This window comes from Petromyzon marinus, chromosome 21, assembly GCF_048934315.1.
Source record: "Petromyzon marinus isolate PM22_M1 ecotype Great Lakes invasive population chromosome 21, UKy_Petmar_22M1.pri1.0, whole genome shotgun sequence".
NCBI classification, from domain to species: Eukaryota; Metazoa; Chordata; class Hyperoartia; order Petromyzontiformes; family Petromyzontidae; genus Petromyzon; species Petromyzon marinus.
In genome coordinates this window covers 4,650,519-4,669,134 of record NC_133687.1, presented here as the reverse complement: position 1 = coordinate 4,669,134, position 18,616 = coordinate 4,650,519, and the positions used below count along the sequence as shown (strand labels likewise).

The 18,616-nt window shown below is 48.9% G+C and overlaps 1 protein-coding gene and 1 long non-coding RNA gene across 3 annotated transcripts in view; both read right to left on the bottom strand.

Moving 5' to 3' along the window:
- The window catches only part of LOC116944491 (NXPE family member 3-like), a 51,778-nt gene extending 46,567 nt beyond the window's left edge, over positions 1 to 5,211 (bottom strand). For both annotated transcript variants that reach the window (XM_032958147.2, XM_076068436.1), the window contains exon 1: positions 4,564 to 5,211. In XM_032958147.2, the coding sequence (XP_032814038.2) occupies positions 4,564 to 4,668 (105 nt within the window). In that variant the 5' untranslated portion in view covers positions 4,669 to 5,211. The remainder of the gene's footprint in view (positions 1 to 4,563) is intronic.
- A 1,305-nt stretch (positions 5,212 to 6,516) lies between these two features.
- On the bottom strand, positions 6,517 to 16,936 carry LOC142925545 (uncharacterized). The gene is made up of 3 exons (XR_012942490.1): positions 16,289 to 16,936; positions 8,745 to 8,839; positions 6,517 to 7,530 (listed from the first exon to the last, which is right to left on the bottom strand). It is a non-coding gene; the product is annotated as an uncharacterized LOC142925545 (long non-coding RNA).
- Between the last annotated feature and the right edge of the window lie 1,680 nt (positions 16,937 to 18,616).

Here is an 18,616-nt window from a genome sequence, read left to right as displayed (position 1 = left end):
CACACATGGACACGTTGACTCACACAGGGACACGTAGACTCAGACAGGGACATGTAGACTCAGACAGGATACGTAGACTTACACATAGACAGGTAGACTCACACAGACACACGTAGACTCACACAGGGACACATAGACTCACACATGGACACGTAGACTCACACATGGACACGTAGACTTACACATGGACACGTAGACTCACACAGGGACATGTAGACTCACACATGGACACGTAGACTTACACATGGACACGTAGACTCACACAGGACACGTAGACTCACATGGACACGTAGACTTACACATGGACACGTAGACTCACACAGGGACACATAGACTCACACATGGACACGTAGACTCACACATGGACACGTAGACTTACACATGGACACGTAGACTCACACAGGACACGTAGACTCACATGGACACATAGACTCATACAGGAACACGTTGACTCACACACGACACGTAGACTCACACAGGGGCACGTAGACTCACACATGGACATGTAGACTCACACAGGACACGTAGACTCACACATGGACACGTAGACTTACACATGGACACGTAGATTCACACATGGACACGTAGACTTACACATGGACACGTAGACTCACATGGACACATAGACTAATACAGGACACGTAGACTCACACAGGAACACGTTGACTCACACAGGACACGTAGACTCACACAGGACACGTAGACACACACAGGACACGTAGACTCACACAGGACACGTAGACTCACACAGGACACATAGACTCACACAGGACACGTAGACTCACACAGGACACGTAGACTCACACAGGACACGTAGACTAGCACAGGACACATAGACTCACACAGGACACGTAGACTCACACAGGGACACGTAGACTCGCACAGGACACGTAGACTCAGACAGGACACGTAGACTCACACAGGACACGTAGACTAGCACAGGACACATAGACTCACACAGGACACGTAGACACACACAGGACACGTAGACTCACACAGGACACGTAGACTCACACAGGGCACGTAGACTAGCACAGGACACATAGACTCACACAGGACACGTAGACACACACAGGACACGTAGACTCACATAGGACACGTAGACTCACACAGGACACGTAGACTCACACAGGACACGTAGACTCACACAGGGACACGTAGACTCACACAGGACACGTAGACTCACACAGGACACGTAGACTCACACAGGACACGTAGACTCACACAGGACACGTAGACTCACACAGGGACATATAGACTCACACAGGACACGTAGACTCACACAGGACACGTAGCCACACACATGGACACGTAGACTCACACAGGACACGTAGACTCACACAGGACACGTAGACACACACATGAACATGTAGACTCACACAGGACATGTAGACTCACACAGGACACGTAGACTCACACAGGACACGTAGACTCACACAGGACACGTAGACTCACACAGGACACGTAGACTCACACAGGATACGTAGACTCACACAGGACACGTAGATTCACACAGGGACACGTTGACTCACACAGGACACGTAGACTCACACAGGACACGTAGACTCACACAGGGACACTTAGACTCACACAGGACACCTAGACTCACACAGGACACGTAGACTCACACAGGATACGTAGACTCACACAGGACACGTAGATTCACACAAGGACACGTTGACTCACACAGGACACGTAGACTCCCACAGGACACGTAGACTCACACAGGACACGTAGACTCACACAGGACACGTAGACTCAGACAGGACATGTAGACTCACACAGGGACATTTAGACTCACAGGGACACGTAGACTCACACAGGACACGTTGACTCACACAAGGACACGTAGACTCACACAGGACACGTTGACTCACACAAGGACACGTAGACTCACACAGGACACATAGACTCAGACAGGACACGTAGACTCACACATGGACACGTTGACTCACACAGGGACACGTAGACTCAGACAGGGACATGTAGACTCAGACAGGACACGTAGACTTACACATGGACACGTAGACTCACACAGAGACACGTAGACTCACACAGGGACACATAGACTCACACATGGACACGTAGACTCACACATGGACACGTAGACTCACACATGGACACGTAGACTCACACAGGGACATGTAGACTCACACAAGGACACGTAGACTTACACAGGACACGTAGACTCACACAGGACACGTAGACTCACACAGGACACGTAGACTCACACAGCACACATAGACTCACACAGGACACGTAGACTCACACAGGACACGTAGACTCACATGGACACATAGACTCATACAGGAACACGTAGACTCACACAGAGACACGTAGACTCACACAGGGGCACGTAGACTCACACATGGACATGTAGACTCACACAGGACACGTAGACTCACACATGGACACGTAGACTTACACATGGACACGTAGATTCACACATGGACACGTAGACTCACACAGGACACGTAGACTCACACAGGAAACGTAGACTCACACATGGACACGTAGACTCACACATGGACATGTAGACTCACACATGGACACGTAGACTCACACAGAGACACGTAGACTCACACAGGACACGTAGACTCACACAGGACACATAGACTCACACAGGACACGTAGACTCACACAGGACACGTAGACTCACATGGACACATAGACTCATACAGGACACGTAGACTCACACAGGAACACGTTGACTCACACAGGACACGTAGACTCAATCAGGGGCACGTAGACTCACACATGGACATGTAGACTCACACAGGACACGTAGACTCACACAGGACACGTAGACTCACACAGGACACGTAGACTAGCACAGGACACGTAGACTCACACAACGACATGTAGACTCACACAGGACACGTAGACTCACACAGAGACACGTAGACTCACACAGAGACACGTAGACACACACAGGGGCACGTTGACTCGCACAGCGACACGTAGACTCATACAGGGACATATAGACTCACACAGGACACGTAGACTCACACAGGACACGTAGACTCACACAGGACACGTAGACTTGCACAGGACACGTAGACTCACACAACGACACGTAGACTCACACAGGACACGTAGACTCACACAGAGACACGTAGACTCACACAGAGACACGTAGACACACACAGGGGCACGTTGACTCGCACAGCGACACGTAGACTCATACAGGGACATATAGACTCACACGACACGTAGACTCACACAGGACACGTAGATTCACACAGGGACACGTTGACTCACACAGGACACGTAGACTCGCACAGGACACGTAGACTCACACAGGACACGTAGACTCACACAGGACACGTAGACTCACACAGGACACGTAGACTCACACAGGACACGTAGACTCGCACATGGACACGTAGACTCACACAGGACACGTAGACTCACACATGGACACGTAGACTCGCACAGGACACGTAGACTCACACAGGACACGTAGACTCACACAGGACACGTTGACTTACACAGGACACGTAGACTCGCACAGGGACACGTTGACTCACACAACGACACGTAGACGCACACAGACCTTTAGAATCACGGGGCCTCGTAGCGAGAGACTCCTAAACCCACACAGATGCATTAACTTATATAGAGACCCACAGACTAACCCAAAGACTCGCTAAGGAACACATGGATTCGCAGAGATCTATGACTTCATGTCTAAACACACTGTTTCTGTGCAGTATCAATCCACTGCTGGATGAAGTTCCTCCCTGTATTATGGAGGTGGCCAGAACTGGCACAACCAGGCAAGCTGGTCCCCATCACCACCATCACCATCACGCCATGGCGATGCATCGCGGCAGGGTGGTACCACAGTGGTGATCACTCGCGCAGCTTCACAGCGAGATGCACCTGGGTTCGACTCGCGACTCGGGCGCCGTGTGGGGTTTGTAAGTTCTCCCCCTGGTCTGCATGGGTTTCCTCCGGGTTCTCTGGTTTCCTCCCATAACTTAAAACAAAACGTATACTGAAGTATCACCTGTAAATTACTAAACTGGGATTACACACGGGCAGAGTGGCGCCACGGTGGCTATGAGATGTTAACTCTCTCGCCTGGTTTGCAGGAGGTCGTGGGTTTGATCCCAACCCTGACACCCGCTGTATATTTGGGGTTCACTCTTCCCGTGGTCGCGTGGATTTTTCTCCGGGTCCTCCGGTTTATCCTTCCATATTAAGAATCAACATCACGCGTTTAGAGTCTTTGGCTGCTATAAATTCCCACGTGATGAGCCACTTCGTTGGGCAATCATTTGTGGACAAGTCGCTTCTGAAAAATATTTACATAGCTCAGTGGCCCTTACCTGGTAAAATAATAAAAAAATAGTTTATAGTTTTACATTGCCCCGTACTGAGAAATCTTGGCAGGACCGTCTTAAAAAGAGCCTTAAGACTCAGGGAGACTTTCCTGGGTAAACGAGCGGAATCATAAAGTGAGATAAGAATCGGTAATCGCAATAAATCGTGAACCACACAGGACTAGGGTGCAGAAAGGTGAGGTGGATGAAGAGGAGTAGGAGGTGGAGTTCTCACGTTCATGACGAAGAAGACGAGGGCGCTGAGGGCGAGCAGCGAGATGAGAAGCCACGACCTGAAGATCCGAGATGGAGGAAGACTCTTCGAGTCCATCTTCATCATTCAGCCCCGAGGAGGGAGACGCGGTGACTGCCTGTGCTTCCTCGTAACCTCAACCACTCGTCCCTCCTCCCATTCGCACTCCGCCTCCTGTCCCTCGCCCCCCCTCCCTCTTGCCCTACACCTGCTACTCCTCGTGCCGCTCCTCCTCCTGCTCACCTCTCATTCGCACTGTGTTCAACTACCATACTCTAACAACGCACTCACTCGCCTACCCACTCACCACACTGCAGGACACCTCACTTTTCTTGCTCGCTTCTCCCCGCACACGGGCCAAGCTGTGGAATTCCCTCCTCCCACCAATCGTCTCTTCTCCCCAGTTCTCAGAATAACCTTTGCTCAATTAATGAAACGTGTCAACTCATGTCAATTAAACAAGCAGATAACTGTACTCCTTTACACAGCTGTCCCTCCACATGAATTACGTATTTTGACACATCCCATCAGCTACACGTCCTTCCCTGGTAGTGTACATTTTCGGTAGTGTTAGCTCACGCAACACGAGCCAACTCTGGACGTGGTTTCGGCGACCAGTGCCAGTCTCGCTTGAACAATCGTAGCTATTTGTGGAACAGCTAGGACGACTCAGACTCACATGAGTACCCGGTGCAGTGTGTAAACATCACCACTTGTGAGATAGAGGCGACCTGGCTTGGTGCTGGCCACCCATCCCTCGTGTGTCGTACCGGCCAATCATAGGTGTCTGCTGACAGCACTTGGCCCAACAGTCTGTTCAGGCTACATAGAGGATTGTGGGGCCCGACGTCCATCCCACCGCCCTTGCTCGGCAGGTGGAGTGTTGTATATATAGGTGTTATGAAAATTGAGGAAAATAATGAAAATTAACTGAAATTGGAAATTTGAACAATGTATCCGAAATTATGTTAATTAGTGTAATTATGCGCATAAATTATGCTGATTCGAGAGATAATCGTATTAATTTATGCGAGTGGGCGTGGTTATGATAATGCAGGTCGTTATGGATTATCAGGTCGAGCCTCGGTGACGAGGATTGTGTTATGAATTGGAATAACGCAATTGATCGTATGTAGTTGTGCAGGTGTTGTGAGCATAAATGAGAGAGTCGATTCGACTCTGCTCTTTAATTCCGTATTATCGATAAGGATACGATTACTCTCGATTGAACATTATGAATTATGTGTGTTATGGATTATTTGTCGTGATAGGTGCTTATGATAGGTCCCCAGGATTCAGATCTCATACCCAGAACAATATTATGCAGAATTTCAGGAAGAATCACGCAAACATTCTGCTTTAATCAATTTTATTTTCTAGCTAAACTTTCATTTTTGGATAATATGAAAACTCAAATCTCGGGATTTTGGAATTTCAACACAGCGTTAACATGATACCATCACGATTGCGTTGTTTCACCTCGATAGCGGCACCTGTGGTTAATTCCCGACGCGTAACACAATCGATCGGTTGTTGAGAGAGAGATTAAACATGCATAACTATTCTATCAAACCTTAACTCTATTATATTCAAATTCGTATACTTGAATTATTACACAACACGGCACTTGGTCTTTGATTCGTATCCAATCCTTAACACATTCTGATATGCGAAATTATTATGCTTGAAATCGTCAGCACAGTACCACGGCGATGTTCGTTCATTGATTCATCAACGATTATGCAATTAAAACGTTCGACTGAAATACTTCTGATTGCCTCATCAACGTAACTCAATGGGTGGCGATGTTTTTCGTTATCAGCTAATAGTTGACGCAGTTATCATGAGTCTTGTATGTTTAATGGGAGCGTTGTTGATTTCTTGCGTTGAGCAAACGCCTAGGTTGATTTCCTTGTCAAAAAAAATGTTTGTTCGTTGTGTAGCGGTGGGGGAGTGAGGAGGGGGGGAGAGTGTGGGGGGAGGGCATACGAACGGCTGCCAGTTTCTGTCCACCGCTGGCTGGATGAGTCAGCACGACGCTCGCCGTCGTGGTTTGTGTGGCTGAGGTCCTTAATGATCTTCCTGGCCTTCTTACGACACCGAGTGGCATAAATGTGCTGAAGGGCAGGCAGCGTGCCCCCAATGGTACGTTGGGCTGATTGCACCACCCTCTGTAGAGCCTTGCGATCGAGGGCAGTGGAGTTGCCATACCAGGTGGTGATGCAACCAGACAGAATGCTCTTAATGATGTATCTGTAGAAGTTCATGAGGGTCTTAGTATCCATGCCGAATTTCTTCAGTCGCTTCAGGTTGAAGAGGTGCTGTTGCGCCTTCTTCACCACAGTGTCGATGTGATGGGACCATGTCAGGTCCTCAGTGATATGCACGCCCAGGAATTTGAAGCTTTTGACCCTCCCCACTGGGGCTCAGTCGATGTAGATGGGGGCGTGCTCTCCCTTCTGTCTCCTGTAGTCTATGATCAGCTCTTTGGTTTTGTTGACATTGAGGGAGAGGTTATTGTCCTGGCACTACTCCACCAGGGCTCCAACCGCCTCCCTGTGTCTCATCGTTGTTGGTGATCAGGCCTACCACTGTCATGTCAGCAAACTTGATAATTGAGTTGGAGTAGTGCGTGACCACGAAGTTGTGACTGAACAAGGAGTACAAGAGGGGTCTGAGCACGCACCCCTGGGGGGGGCCCGTGTCGAGGATCAGCGTGGCGGAGGTGGTGTTGCCTACCCTGACCACCTGCGGTCGACCCAATAAAAAGTCCAGGACCCAGTTGCACGGGGAGGAGTTCAGACCCAGCGCCCTGAGCTTAGTGACGAGCTTGGAGGGCACTATGATGTTGAAAGCTGAGCTGTAGTTGATGAACCACATTCTCACGTAAGTATTCCTCTTGTCCAGGTGGGATAGAGCGGTGTATAGTGCAGTGGCGATTCCGTGGATCTGTTGGGGCGACATGCAAATTGTAGTGTGTCTAGAGTGTCGGGTAAGGTGGAGCTAATATGGTCCTTGACTAGCCTCCCCAAGCACTTCACGATGACTGCAGTGAGTGCGACAGGGCAATATTCATTTGGTCATGGGTAGGAGCAGGATGGAGGCGGGATCTGATTTGCCGATCGGTGGGCGGGGGAGGGCTTTGTATCCATCCCAGAAGGGAGAATATCAGTGGTCCAAAATCTGGTCTAAGCACGTATTGCATTTGATGTGCTGGTGAAATTTTCGTTATGTTAAAATCCCCAGCCACAATGAATGCGGCTTCTGGGTGTGCGGCTTCCAGTTTGTTAAGAAAATCCAGTTTAAATCCTTGAGAGCTTGAGTGGTGTCGGCCAATGGGGGAATGTATACAGCCGTGAGGATAACAGAATAAACTTCCCTCGGGAGATAGTGGGGTCGGCATTTTATTGTCAGGTACTCCACATTACTGTGGTCACAGCAATAGTTGTTAATCATGAAGCATACCCCTCCTCCTTTGCTTTTCCCCAACGCCTTTGTCCATTTCCCCCGTTCAATGGAAAATACAGCAGGCTGAATCGCTAGGCCCAGCACCAGTAGGGAGAGCCATGTTTCAGTCAAACAAAGGACATTTAAATCTTTCACATCTCGTTCGTAGGAGATTCTCGATCTAAGCTCATTCAGCTTATTCTCAAGGAACTGAACATTGGCTAGCAAGATACTGGGAAGTGGGTGGCGATTAGCCCGTCTTCTCAGCCTGGCTAAAGCGCCGACTTTCCTGCCCCATATGCGCCGGCATCTCCTGGGAAGAACACTGGGTAAGATAAACCGAGCTGCTTCAGGGGGTCCAAACAAAGGCTCCAGGTCAGGAAAGGGCTTCGCCCTGTGGCTTATAGCTCCACAGAGTCTCATTTGCAAGAGTCACCTGAGTCATCAACATGACAAAACAAATAAAATACTGCAAACATTTTAAATAAAAAATCGAAGCAAAAACAACTGCGTTTCATGAAAAATCTAAAATATTGTACAAACGCAAATAAAGGTTAATTAACAAATTCCCTGCAGCGTACAATTACTATATATTACAGAAATATCAAACGTATATTGGGTGACGATTTGAACGAATATGTAAATGTAACAGATGTGGTAATGTTTGTGATAAATTGCCCGTATGATCGCACAACCACAAGCTGAGTGCACCTCACCTGACATCAGTGCCGTGGTGACGTGACTGCCACTTAGTGGCAAACAGTGGTCGTTATTGTTGATAATGCCCTCTCGTGATGCCTGTGTAACGACTCTGTCGACAAAGTAATGAGAAGAGCCAATTTTATTTAGAGTTTACACAATTAGGAACCTTACTAACGACTTTCACAATGAGGGACCCTAGGCTTCGTTCTTGTCTTCCTGTTTGTATCTTCCTCCGAGTGTCCCCACTCCTCGTACTCTCCACTTATATATCCCTCAGCCCCCTTTCTCGAACCTTCTTGTCCTTATTCTTAGTTTTTTCGGTAAAGTCACGTTGAAGAGAAACAACAAAATAACAAAATATATATAAAACAAATATATATTTTGTTATTTTGTTGTTTCTCTTCAACGTGACTTTACCGAAAAAACTAAGAATATGAATTACTGCAGTCACGAAAGCTTTAAATCAAAATTTCTTCTTGTCCTTGTTGTTACCTTGAGCCAATCCCTGTCCATTTCCTTTAACGGATCCTTTCTGTTTTCCCGTTCAACCCTTATTCCCCAATCCCTTTAAAAGTCTGCCTCCCGACCAATCACCATGGAGGCCTCTTTCTTCCATTCAGAGATCTTTGTTTATTTTTCAATAGCCGTTAGGCTGCATATGGCTTGGGGTCATTTTTCGGTCATAACATCACCCCCATCCCCCACTCATTGTGATATTTGCACACAGCGTTTTAATACGTTTTTTTACGTGTAATATTTGCTGGTTGAATTCCAGGATGTTTCTGTTGTGCGTCGTCGCTTTAGGATGTTCTGTATTCATATTTTGTTTGTTGCGGTTGCACCCGACTTAAGAGCCGCATGGCTCACAGGGCTATACCTAATAAATGAAACTTGAAAACTTGAAACTTAAAAAAACCAAGCCGTCCTGGCTAACTTTTGGGGAGGAATTACCGACCTACAGAGCATGAGGAGCCCATGGGGATTTTAACACAGAACGCGGTGGTATTTATACACAGCATTTGTTGACAGTGTGGCAATAAACAAGTCTAATTACGTTTTTTGTCTATCATCACAGACATTTCACCTCCCACAATTAGGAACAATAACCAAAATAGGATTGTGGGAACAAGGGTTGTAATAGTCTGCCGCGCCGACCAGTCTATCGTCAGCGCCGTCTTGTGCATTTTGCACGGCTTCTTTTTGCCGGCCCGGCATCCACTGCAGGGTCCCCCTCCGATGCGTCCTGGGTCATACTCGCCCCTGTGGGTGGTACGGAGTCATGCACTGGTGCTGCTGGCGGCTGCAACGGCTCGTCGGACACCCCAGACTCCGGCGAAACAGGGCATGGGGATTAGGTGCTCGGGCGATTATGGAAATATGGGTTTATGCATGACGGGTGAATGTAACGACGGCGACATCCCGATTTCACATGTACACATTGCGGCCGTATTACTTCAGTTATTTATACAGGACCCTGCCAGGGTCTATGCAATTTACGGAAGGTATGTAGTGGGGCCTGTGGATAATCCAGCCACGCCTTCTCGCCAACTGACCATGGGAGTGTGCGATTTTCTGGCATTTTGTGTCGCTCATTAGCTGCCTGGGCATTCGAGGTGTTTGCCGTTGCCGCTGTCGGTGCTTCATGCAGTCGGTCCAGCGAGACCTTCAAGGACACCGGCTGACCTGATGCGCTTTTTGGAGCAGGACACGTAGACACACACAGGACACGTAGACTCACACAGGACACGTAGACTCACAGAGGACACATAGACTCACACAGGACACGTAGACTCACACAGGACACGTAGACTCACACAGGACAAGTAGACTCACACAGGGACACGTAGACTAGCACAGGACACGTAGACTCACACAGGACACGTAGACTCATACAGGACACGTAGACTCACACAGGACACGTAGACTCACACAGGACACGTAGACTCATACAGGACACATAGACTCACACAGGGACATGTAGACTCACACAGGACACGTAGACTCACAGAGGACACGTAGCCACACACATGGACACGTAGACTCACACAGGACACGTAGACTCACACAGGACACGTAGACACACACATGGACATGTAGACTCACACAGGACACGTAGACTCACACAGGACACGGAGACTCACACAGGACACGTAGACTTACACAGGACACGTAGACTCACACAGGACACGTAGACTCACACAGGACACGTAGACTTATACAGGACACGTAGACTCTAACAGGACACGTAGACTCACACAGGACACGTAGACTCACACAGGACACGTAGACTCACACAGGACACGTAGATTCACACAGGGACACGTAGACTCACACAGGACACGTAGACTCACACAGGGACACTTAGACTCACACAGGACACCTAGACTCACACAGGACACGTAGACTCACACAGGATACGTAGACTCACACAGGACACGTAGATTCACACAGGGACACGTTGACTCACACAGGACACGTAGACTCACACAGGACACGTAGACTCACACAGGACACGTAGACTCACACAGGACACGTAGACTCAGACAGGACATGTAGACTCACACAGGGACATTTAGACTCACAGGGGCACGTAGACTCACACAGGACACGTTGACTCACACAAGGACACGTAGACTCACACAGGACACGTTGACTCACACAAGGACACGTAGACTCACACAGGACACATAGACTCAGACAGGACACGTAGACTCACACATGGACACGTTGACTCACACAGGGACACGTAGACTCAGACAGGGACATGTAGACTCAGACAGGACACGTAGACTTACACATGGACACGTAGACTCACACAGAGACACGTAGACTCACACAGGGACACATAGACTCACACATGGACACGAAGACTCACACATGGACACGTAGACTTACACATGGACACGTAGACTCACACAGGGACATGTAGACTCACACATGGACACGTAGACTTACACATGGACACGTAGACTCACACAGGACACGTAGACTCACATGGACACGTAGACTTACACATGGACACGTAGACTCACACAGGGACACATAGACTCACACATGGACACGTAGACTCACACATGGACACGTAGACTTACACATGGACACGTAGACTCACACAGGACACGTAGACTCACATGGACACATAGACTCATACAGGAACACGTTGACTCACACAGGACACGTAGACTCACACAGGGGCACGTCGACTCACACATGGACATGTAGACTCACACAGGACACGTAGACTCACACATGGACACGTAGACTTACACATGGACACGTAGACTCACACAGGACACGTAGACTCACACAGGAAACGTAGACTCACACATGGACACGTAGACTCACATATGGACATGTAGACTCACACATGGACACGTAGACTCACACAGAGACACGTAGACTCACACAGGACACGTAGACTCACACAGAACACATAGACTCACACAGGACACGTAGACTCACACAGGACACGTAGACTCACATGGACACATAGACTAATACAGGACACGTAGACTCACACAGGAACACGTTGACTCACACAGGACACGTAGACACACACAGGACACGTAGACTCACACAGGACACGTAGACTCACACAGGACACGTAGACTCACACAGGACACGTAGACTAGCACAGGACACATAGACTCACACAGGACACGTCGACTCACACAGGGACACGTAGACTCGCACAGGACACGTAGACTCAGACAGGACACGTAGACTCACACAGGACACGTAGACTAGCACAGGACACATAGACTCACACAGGACACGTAGACACACACAGGACACGTAGACTCACACAGGACACGTAGACTCACACAGGGCACGTAGACTAGCACAGGACACATAGACTCACACAGGACACGTAGACACACACAGGACACGTAGACTCACATAGGACACGTAGACTCACAGAGGACACATAGACTCACACAGGACACGTAGACTCACACAGGACACGTAGACTCACACAGGGACACGTAGACTCACACAGGACACGTAGACTCACACAGGACACGTAGACTCACACAGGACACGTAGACTCATACAGGACACGTAGACTCACACAGGGACATGTAGACTCACACAGGACACGTAGACTCACACAGGACACGTAGCCACACACATGGACACGTAGACTCACACAGGACACGTAGACTCACACAGGACACGTAGGCACACACATGAACATGTAGACTCACACAGGACATGTAGACTCACACAGGACACGTAGACTCACACAGGACACGTAGACTTACACAGGACACGTAGACTCACACAGGACACGTAGACTCACACAGGACACATAGACTCATACAGGACACGTAGACTCTAACAGGACACGTAGACTCACACAGGACACGTAGACTCACACAGGACACGTAGACTCACACAGGACACGTAGATTCACACAGGGACACGTTGACTCACACAGGACACGTAGACTCACACAGGACACGTAGACTCACACAGGGACACTTAGACTCACACAGGACACCTAGACTCACACAGGACACGTAGACTCACACAGGATACGTAGACTCACACAGGACACGTAGATTCACACAGGGACACGTTGACTCACACAGGACACGTAGACTCCCACAGGACACGTAGACTCACACAGGACACGTAGACTCACACAGGACACGTAGACTCAGACAGGACATGTAGACTCACACAGGGACATTTAGACTCACAGGGACACGTAGACTCACACAGGACACGTTGACTCACACAAGGACACGTAGACTCACACAGGACACGTTGACTCACACAAGGACACGTAGACTCACACAGGACACATAGACTCAGACAGGACACGTAGACTCACACATGGACACGTTGACTCACACAGGGACACGTAGACTCAGACAGGGACATGTAGACTCAGACAGGACACGTAGACTTACACATGGACACGTAGACTCACACAGAGACACGTAGACTCACACAGGGACACATAGACTCACACATGGACACGTAGACTCACACATGGACACGTAGACTCACACATGGACACGTAGACTCACACAGGGACATGTAGACTCACACAAGGACACGTAGACTCACACAGGACACGTAGACTCACACAGGACACGTAGACTCACACAGCACACATAGACTCACACAGGACACGTAGACTCACACAGGACACGTAGACTCACATGGACACATAGACTCATACAGGAACACGTAGACTCACACAGAGACACGTAGACTCACACAGGGGCACGTAGACTCACACATGGACATGTAGACTCACACAGGACACGTAGACTCACACATGGACACGTAGACTTACACATGGACACGTAGATTCACACATGGACACGTAGACTCACACAGGACACGTAGACTCACACAGGAAACGTAGACTCACACATGGACACATAGACTCACACATGGACATGTAGACTCACACATGGACACGTAGACTCACACAGACACGTAGACTCACACAGGACACGTAGACTCACACAGGACACATAGACTCACACAGGACACGTAGACTCACACAGGACACGTAGACTCACATGGACACATAGACTCATACAGGACACGTAGACTCACACAGGAACACGTTGACTCACACAGGACACGTAGACTCAATCAGGGGCACGTAGACTCACACATGGACATGTAGACTCACACAGGACACGTAGACTCACACAGGACACGTAGACTCACACAGGACACGTAGACTAGCACAGGACACGTAGACTCACACAACGACATGTAGACTCACACAGGACACGTAGACTCACACAGAGACACGTAGACTCACACAGAGACACGTAGACACACACAGGGGCACGTTGACTCGCACAGCGACACGTAGACTCATACAGGGACATATAGACTCACACAGGACACGTAGACTCACACAGGACACGTAGACTCACACAGGACACGTAGACTTGCACAGGACACGTAGACTCACACAACGACACGTAGACTCACACAGGACACGTAGACTCACACAGAGACACGTAGACTCACACAGAGACACGTAGACACACACAGGGGCACGTTGACTCGCACAGCGACACGTAGACTCATACAGGGACATATAGACTCACACAGGACACGTAGACTCACACAGGACACGTAGACTCACACAGGACACGTAGACTCACACAGGACACGTAGACTCACACAGGACACGTAGACTCACACAGGACACGTAGACTCGCACATGGACACGTAGACTCACACAGGACACGTAGACTCACACATGGACACGTAGACTCGCACAGGACACGTAGACTCACACAGGACACGTAGACTCACACAGGACACGTTGACTTACACAGGACACGTAGACTCACACAGGACACGTAGACTCACACAGGACACGTAGACTCGCACATGGACACGTAGACTCACACAGGACACGTAGACTCACACATGGACACGTAGACTCGCACAGGACACGTAGACTCACACAGGACACGTAGACTCACACAGGACACGTTGACTTACACAGGACACGTAGACTCGCACAGGGACACGTTGACTCACACAACGACACGTAGACGCACACAGACCTTTAGAATCACGGGGCCTCGTAGCGAGAGACTCCTAAACCCACACAGATGCATTAACTTATATAGAGACCCACAGACTAACCCAAAGACTCGCTAAGGAACACATGGATTCGCAGAGATCTATGACTTCATGTCTAAACACACTGTTTCTGTGCAGTATCAATCCACTGCTGGATGAAGTTCCTCCCTGTATTATGGAGGTGGCCAGAACTGGCACAACCAGGCAAGCTGGTCCCCATCACCACCATCACGCCATGGCGATGCATCGCGGCAGGGTGGTACCACAGTGGTGATCACTCGCGCAGCTTCACAGCGAGATGCACCTGGGTTCGACTCGCGACTCGGGCGCCGTGTGGGGTTTGTAAGTTCTCCCCCTGGTCTGCATGGGTTTCCTCCGGGTTCTCTGGTTTCCTCCCATAACTTAAAACAAAACGTATACTGAAGTATCACCTGTAAATTACTAAACTGGGATTACACACGGGCAGAGTGGCGCCACGGTGGCTATGAGATGTTAACTCTCTCGCCTGGTTTGCAGGAGGTCGTGGGTTCGATCCCAACCCTGACACCCGCTGTATATTTGGGGTTCACTCTTCCCGTGGTCGCGTGGATTTTTCTCCGGGTCCTCCGGTTTTTCCTTTCATATTAAGAATCAACATCACGCGTTTAGAGTCTTTGGCTGCTATAAATTCCCACGTGATGAGCCACTTCGTTGGGCAATCATTTGTGGACAAGTCGCTCCTGAAAAATATTTACATAGCTCAGTGGCCCTTACCTGGTAAAATAATAAAAAAATAGTTTATAGTTTTACATTGCCCCGTACTGAGAAATCTTGGCAGGACCGTCTTAAAAAGAGCCTTAAGACTCAGGGAGACTTTCCTGGGTAAACGAGCGGAATCATAAAGTGAGATAAGAATCGGTAATCGCAATAAATCGTGAACCACACAGGACTAGGGTGCAGAAAGGTGAGGTGGATGAAGAGGAGTAGGAGGTGGAGTTCTCACGTTCATGACGAAGAAGACGAGGGCGCTGAGGGCGAGCAGCGAGATGAGAAGCCACGACCTGAAGATCCGAGATGGAGGAAGACTCTTCGAGTCCATCTTCATCATTCAGCCCCGAGGAGGGAGACGCGGTGACTGCCTGTGCTTCCTCGTAACCTCAACCACTCGTCCCTCCTCCCATTCGCACTCCGCCTCCTGTCCCTCGCCCCCCCTCCCTCTTGCCCTACACCTGCTACTCCTCGTGCCGCTCCTCCTCCTGCTCACCTCTCATTCGCACTGTGTTCAACTACCATACTCTAACAACGCACTCACTCGCCTACCCACTCACCACACTGCAGGACACCTCACTTTTCTTGCTCGCTTCTCCCCGCACACGGGCCAAGCTGTGGAATTCCCTCCTCCCACCAATCGTCTCTTCTCCCCAGTTCTCAGAATAACCTTTGCTCAATTAATGAAACGTGTCAACTCATGTCAATTAAACAAGCAGATAACTGTACTCCTTTACACAGCTGTCCCTCCACATGAATTACGTATTTTGACACATCCCATCAGCTACACGTCCTTCCCTGGTAGTGTACATTTTCGGTAGTGTTAGCTCACGCAACACGAGCCAACTCTGGACGTGGTTTCGGCGACCAGTGCCAGTCTCGCTTGAACAATCGTAGCTATTTGTGGAACAGCTAGGACGACTCAGACTCACATGAGTACCCGGTGCAGTGTGTAAACATCACCACTTGTGAGATAGAGGCGACCTGGCTTGGTGCTGGCCACCCATCCCTCGTGTGTCGTACCGGCCATCAAAGGTGTCTGCTGACAGCACTTGGCCCAACAGTCTGTTCAGGCTACATAGAGGATTGTGGGGCCCGACGTCCATCCCACCGCCCTTGCTCGGCAGGTGGAGTGTTGTATATATAGGTGTTATGAAAATTGATGAAAATAATGAAAATTAACTGAAATTGGAAATTTGAACAATGTATACGAAATTATGTTAATTAGTGTAATTATGCGCATAAATTATGCTGATTCGAGAGATAATCGTATTAATTTATGCGAGTGGGCGTGGTTATGATAATGCAGGTCGTTATGGATTATCAGGTCGAGCCTCGGTGACGAGGATTGTGTTATGAATTGGAATAACGCAATTGATCGTATGTAGTTGTGCAGGTGTTGTGAGCATAAATGAGAGAGTCGATTCGACTCTGCTCTTTAATTCCGTATTATCGATAAGGATACGATTACTCTCGATTGAACGTTATGAATTATGTGTGTTATGGATTATTTGTCGTGATAGGTGCTTATGATAGGTCCCCAGGATTCAGATCTCATACGCAGAACAATATTATGCAGAATTTCAGGAAGAATCACGCAAACATTCTGCTTTAATCAATTTTATTTTCTAGCTAAACTTAAATTTTTGGATAATATGAAAACTCAAATCTCGGGATTTTGGAATTTCAACACAGCGTTAACATGATACCATCACGATTGCGTTGTTTCACCTCGATAGCGGCACCTGTGGTTAATTCCCGACGCGTAACGCAATCGATCGGTTGTTGAGAGAGAGATTAAACATGCATAACTATTCTATCAAACCTTAACTCTATTATATTCAAATTCGTATACTTGAATTATTACACAACACGGCACTTGGTCTTTGATTCGTATCCAATCCTTAACACATTCTGATATGCGAAATTATTATGCTTGAAATCGTCGGCACAGTACCACGGCGATGTTCGTTCATTGATTCATCAACGATTATGCAATTAAAGCGTTCGACTGAAATACTTCTGTTTGCCTCATCAACGTAACTCAATGGGTGGCGATGTTTTTCGTTATCAGCTAATAGTTGACGCAGTTATCATGAGTCTTGTATGTTTAATGGGAGCGTTGTTGATTTCTTGCGTTGAACAAACGCCTAGGTTGATTTCCTTGTCAAAAAAAATGTTTGTTCGTTGTGTAGCGGTGGGGGAGTGAGGAGGGGGGGAGAGTGTGGGGGGAGGGCATACGAACGGCTGCCAGTTTCTGTCCACCGCTGGCTGGATGAGTCAGCACGACGCTCGCCGTCGTGGTTTGTGTGGCTGAGGTCCTTAATGATCTTCCTGGCCTTCTTACGACACCGAGTGGCATAAATGTGCTGAAGGGCAGGCAGCGTGCCCCCAATGGTACGTTGGGCTGATTGCACCACCCTCTGTAGAGCCTTGCGATCGAGGGCGGTGGAGTTGCCATACCAGGTGGTGATGCAACCAGACAGAATGCTCCCAATGATGTATCTGTAGAAGTTCATGAGGGTCTTAGTATCCATGCCGAATTTCTTCAGTCGCTTCAGGT